Here is a 6,039-nt window from a genome sequence, read left to right as displayed (position 1 = left end):
GGATACAAGTCAAAACACAGAGACACAAGCCTTCAGCATTTAGATAGGAGAGCTAACAGCACAGTGAAACTACACATGTTCACAATGTGTATAGATTACTAAATAAATAGTAATTATTGTATTTGTTCTCATTCCAGTCCACTAGACCTTCAAAATTGTGCAGGAATTAAGAAATTGCATTTTAGCTTCCACTAACATTTGCATAAAATCAGAAATTGCTAAAATAAAATATAAATCTAAACAATAGATCAGATAATTTTTTCCTTCCATGTTTTAAAAAAGTCTCCTCTGTCTCTAAAAAAACCCTAGCTAACAAAAAACCAAAACAAAACAAAAAAAAGCCAACAAAAAAAAAAAAAACAAATAAAAAATTACAAACCCCCAAAACTAAAAAAAATTTTAAAACCACAAAAAACCACCAACACAAAACCCAAACAGTTAAAGCTAATTTCCCCTCTGTTTTGCTGTCCTGGTGAGAAGGCAGTGAAGAAAAAAAAAAAAAAAAAAAACAAAACAAGAAAGTTTATATAAAGCAGCTCTAACCACAAATGTTAGAATCCTTTTACTAATGAAAACATGATTTTCATATATATCAAAACCATGCAGTCATTTTAAAAAATACATACAAAATCTATTATTAGACGAGATAATATATTAAACTATATATTACTTAGTTTCACAATGATTATAGCATAAGCAAAGGCAGATTGATATCTGTTTAAATAGTTTTACTAAAAGCTAACCTTTTTCTTCTGATATTAATCTCTACTTTGCCTAACTCAAAGATTAATTTTATATAATTTCCTTGATTTCCAAATACTGTAAGCAAGAGGGGGAGCTAAACATTTTTTTCATTGAGTCATAAAACCCCCATAGTTAAAGCCAAGAAAACTTTCCTAAATATATGTTGTAGGGACATAAATAAAGCAAGTAGGATGAATTACAGTAAAGAATCTGTCTTATAATGTACAAGTAGTTTGAGGCTGTAAACAGATGAAAGAGAAACAAAGCAAATGAAAAGGAAAAAGGAGGAAAAGAAAGCAAAAGAGCTGATAAAGTTTCTGGCTACAATACAGGAGACATATCATTACCATATGATCTAATGTGGGTGTCAGCCTGGATTGTGTTCATTGAGAGAAAGATTTTTTAACTGTGCTATGGAATAGAAGCAGGAGGGTTTTCCACCAAGTGACAGTCACTGAGCTGAATTTACCCCCTCCTCCTTTCCACACCTGCAAAGCCTTCTGCCTGGGTCGAATATTTAGTTTAATTACATCTCAGCTTTGAGAGCTCCTGTTGCAAATCCCTGGATTAAAAGGTACGGTTTTTAGTAATTCTCCTGAACTATGCTGCACTAATAAAACTTCGGCAAGTCTATGGCGAGAACTATCTGAATTTTAAGAGAAGCAAGTTAAAAATGCTACTAAATGTTTAATAATGTTAAGTTTTCTATGCAGCACTTTTTTTTCTTGGAAGCATGAGAATACATTCTCAAAGACTGTGCAGATTTCCTACTGTTTATTTGACTGTTCTGTCTCTTGTTTTGATTTGTATAAGCACTGCTATAGTCCTTTCTTTTTCTTTGCTGTAAACTTTTGCAGCAGTATATTCTCTGCAATCCAGTGTTTAGAATCGGTGATATAGAGAGTGTAAAAAATGCGTGTATGCTTACATTTCTGCTTTAAACTGCACTCTGTGAGTTCTTTCTCATGTGTTTCTTCATATATATTTCAGACACTGATGAATATAATTTCAATTTTAGAGAAAAAAATGCATAGTAGTAAGTTCAACAGGCTCTGTGTATGCCTTTGTAACGTTAGAAAGTACTATGTTACAGGGTACAAACAAGAGAATCATGTTTAAAGAAGTTTCTTATGAATGAAATAGTAGAAAAGAAAATTGAAAGTTGAAAATTGAAAGTTGAAACTCCTGTTAACAGAGTTTATTCTCTAAAACTTCCAACTACTATGTTTGCATATATAGACTTTATTGCACAAAATGGGCAAAACATAAAATGGAGGGGTTTTTTGGAAACTGGAAAATATTGTTTAGCTTGTCTTTGTGGAATTTTGAGAGATTTCTGACTGTAGGTGAACTAATAATTTAACCTTAATATTAAGGTAAACTGACAAGAAGACCACCAATACAGTGGTGACGTGAACTGATGAAGCATATTTTCAATGGTATTTTAAAACGAAATGTGGCCAAGCCTATGGTATAGTTTCCTCTGTTTGTGGAAAACTCTTCTTCATTGTAAACACATAATTAAAGGAATTTTAAACAGTTATGTCCTACAGACATAAATATTGTGTCACAGAATTCAGATTTTTTTGTCCTCTCTCCCTTTTTTTCTAAGTGAAGTGTAAACATTTCTTGGTTGGTAGTACAGTTTTGTGTATATCTTTTCTTTTGTTTATGTTCAATTACACATGCAAACAATAGGAACAGACACGTGTCTGCAGAATGAATGCATATATGACTGAAGATATCTGTTCCTATACCCTGATTAAGACATAGCTTTTGTCTGCTGTTTTCTGTCCTGTATCCTCAGATTATATGCTTGATATCCTTTGTTGTCCTACAGTTTTCCTTTATAGCCAGTTCTTTCTGATTTCATTACAGTTTCTACAAAACAGGGACCAAAGGAAAGGCCTGCTACAGGGGCTAACTGAGATAAATTAAGCCATCAATGATAATGTGAATAAGAAGCAAAGTGTGAAGGTACTTCCAAAGTGCCTTTGCAGGTTTTTTTTTCCCCTTTCTTTTCTGAATGGTAGTAATTAAACTCCAGGATAAGATCCTGATTGTGCATTCTTGGGATGGGTGGTACTTCAGCAGTGATCCTGAGAGGGAATTAAAAAGTTTTAAATATTTTAAAATGTTTTAAAAACAGATTAATACGTAAAAAAAGACTGAAGAAGATCTTTAAGAGTCCTGACTGCCACTACCACTCAAGGATTAGTGTGCAGCATTTCCAATGTTTATTGCTATTAATATATATTCTGAAAAATAACTTGTACTGGAGTAATGTTTTATTGGTCATTTTCACAAGGCAGCTTGTTGTGATGAATGGTGATGATTTAGCAAGTTTTTCTTCTCAACTGTGATTATTAATAAATTGCATTATTATTTTACAATAACTTGCACATGATGATCACTATTTCAAAAATAATGTTTTAGATTAAACCCTGGTAACAGCTCACTACCATGCATTAGCAGCTCTTTGCTGTGACATCCTGGCATGTCCCTGTGCACTGGCAGGGGTGTTGTGACAGCCCCAGTGTCAGTGGGGAGCCAGGGCAGGAGGAAGCACAGGAAGATGATCCACATGGGGACACAGCCTGTCCCTGCTACATGCCATAAGTTTACACAGCACTGGCTGACAGGACATACTAAAAACTCTCCAGCTGATGTTGGGGTCTGTGAACACCCTCAGTGCATGCAGTAAGTGAGGTGTCTGCTCCAGGAACAGAAGTACTTTCATGTCCAACTAAGGAAACAAATATGTCTTAAAGAGACAACATAAACAGTGTTTTGCTCCATGTGATTTCACTTTGAAGTCTTTGGGATATCTGAAGATGTTAGATACATGTCTTCCTGTCAGGTAGATGACAGAAATGTAGGCTGTGATTTTAAGACACTAGCATATTTTATTAGGTAACCAAGTATTCTTCTCAAGAAACAGACCTAAAGCTTTCTGTGTTATTGGCGCCTGTAGGTAGAAAGTACTAAAGGAAAATGAGCTCAGGCACAATATTAATTGTATCTAAATCCAGTCTCATGGCTTTTTTGTATATTTAGCTTTTTTCTTAACACTAACCATTCCTTTTAAAGTACCTGGCTGTATTATGTTAGAAAGGCAGACTTCAGTAAACTACTCCCACCTGATATCATCTATTCATTCTTGTCATCTACCTGGTAGGTTCCATATATCAAAGTAGAGAGGAAGACAGTCCTCTTCCTCTGCCTCTTCCACTTGTTTTATCCAACATTGAATATGGAGCTGAAAAATGCAGTGCTCTACCACACCCCTAACTGTAAGATAAGTTCTTCTAGAAAAATAAATAATCTCAGGCAAGATGTTTCTAAGATATTGGAGAAGCAAGTGGACATTTTTGCATTCATTACAAAGAGCAACATCTGTATTTAGGACTATGAGATTCATTTTAAGAAAAAGCTTCTATATAAATGGCAAGTTTGCCTTTGTGTCACTTGGCAACTTGAAGACAGATTTCTTTTTTTTTTCTTTTTATTTTTTTTACTCTTTTTTTTTTTGTGGTGGGTTTTTCAAGTCAATTAAAACTAAGAAAGTATGAACTTTATTATAGATAATATACAGTAACAGAAAATAATTTTCAGAAAATTAGCTGGTCTTTACAGCCTTGATTCAAAATCTGCAAACAATTGTGTAATTTCTCCTTAGTGCACAAAAAGATAGCACAATCTAGAGTGTGTTGAAATGCATCTAGGCCTAAGACCTGAGAGCATGTATTTAATCAACTTTTCTTGTTAATATCAATGGCAATACATACTTGTGTAAAGTTGCTCCTGACTGTGAAAGTGTGCAGAATGAAGCCCTGAAGTCCTATTAGAAAGTGTGCACACAACATGGCAAGCATCAATTCAAAGCCTATGCTGTGCAAAGCAGAGGATTCTCAGGGTGCATGTCAAAATTTAGAAAGAAATTCAAGAATGTTCAATGCAACACAACATTGTATTCCATTTTATTGTGCTGTTTAAACTAGGAAAGAAGTATAGTGCATTTAAACAACTAAAGACCTTCCCCTCACTTTCCACCCTGTCACTAAATCCTACTCTTTCTCAGTCAGTTTTACTGGGCTATAATTTAAAACACACAGCAAGCTGACACTTAAAAATATTTCTCAATACATGAAATACTGAATTACAGTGAGTTTGGGAACCTCAGGTTTGTCCCCAGGGGTCAAACCCATTGCTATGAAATAAATGCTAATGAAATCAAATAGACTGTTACGTTGGCAGAAAACAGGCACATGGAAAATGTAGCTTATTGCTTTGACTCTTTTGCATAACAAAGTTGACAGCGCTGCCTGTTCCTAATAAATATTACTCTAAATATGCAAACAGATGTGTTTACAGTTGCCTTCAAACTGCTCTGAAAAAAAAAAAGAAAAGAAAAAAAGAAAGGCCTATTGACAAGTTACCAGACTCCTACCACATAACTGTCCTATTTTTAAAATTCAGTTTTCTTTTGTTGAAAGGAACAGTTATGCAATTGGTGGATGTGCTGGACCTCCTTCAGGAGGAACTGTGCAGCTATGGAAAACTGCTATATTTGTTGTTAAAGTCCTGCTTTGAATCCTAGGTTCTGCTGGGAGTCGATGAACTAAGCCATGAAGAGGCTGGCTCTGCTCTTTGTCCTGCTGCTGCCAGCATGCTTGGCCAAGCCGTTCCACCAGCAGGGCCTCTTTGACTTCATGCTGGAGGATGAGGGGTCGGCCGACATGGCTCCCACGGATGATCTCATCATATCCGGCTTCGGGCCCGTCTGCCCCTTCCGCTGCCAGTGCCATCTCCGCGTGGTGCAGTGCTCTGACCTAGGTAAGCCCCAGAGCATCTTCGGGGCCTCTGTGCTGGCATTGTAGCCACGGGCCAGCAGCCAGGACCGTGAGGCTGCTATGGACTGTCGCTCCCTAACTGGTTTTTTCCAAAGAAACGTGCTACAGCTGCGGTTAACCAGAATTTACTATACAGTGTAGGCCGCAAAGCCCTGGAAAGATGGGCAACTGTTGTAACCATGAAGAGTGTTTGATTTTTTTTTTTTAATATATATATTTTGAATGTGTACGTTTCATTTGTTTGAAATGTCACAGATTTCTCTTGCAGAGAGAATAACTTTTCAAAACTATTCCTTCAGATGAATATTAAATAAAGGCAGTGAAGTCAGATGTGGGGATGGAAACATTTTAAAAGGCTCTAAATTGCGTGGTCCCAGGTCCAGTACCTTTAATCATACTGTCTAGTACCTTAACACAGAAGGCATCTCATTTCCATAGGAAT

At 36.0% G+C, this 6,039-nt stretch overlaps 1 protein-coding gene across 1 annotated transcript in view; it reads left to right on the top strand.

Moving 5' to 3' along the window:
• Positions 1 to 552: 552 nt before the first annotated feature.
• DCN (decorin) overlaps positions 553 to 6,039 on the top strand; it is a 38,776-nt gene continuing 33,289 nt past the window's right edge. The window contains exons 1-2 of the mRNA XM_014889015.2: positions 553 to 1,318; positions 5,345 to 5,580. Coding sequence (XP_014744501.1) covers positions 5,373 to 5,580 — 208 coding nt within the window. The 5' untranslated portion in view covers positions 553 to 1,318; positions 5,345 to 5,372. The remainder of the gene's footprint in view (positions 1,319 to 5,344; positions 5,581 to 6,039) is intronic.

Source organism: Sturnus vulgaris, chromosome 5 (assembly GCF_052056855.1).
Source record: "Sturnus vulgaris isolate bStuVul1 chromosome 5, bStuVul1.hap1, whole genome shotgun sequence".
Lineage (NCBI taxonomy): Eukaryota > Metazoa > Chordata > Aves > Passeriformes > Sturnidae > Sturnus > Sturnus vulgaris.
The sequence above is the reverse complement of the archived record's forward strand: the minus strand, read 5'-3'. Positions and strand labels throughout refer to the sequence as shown.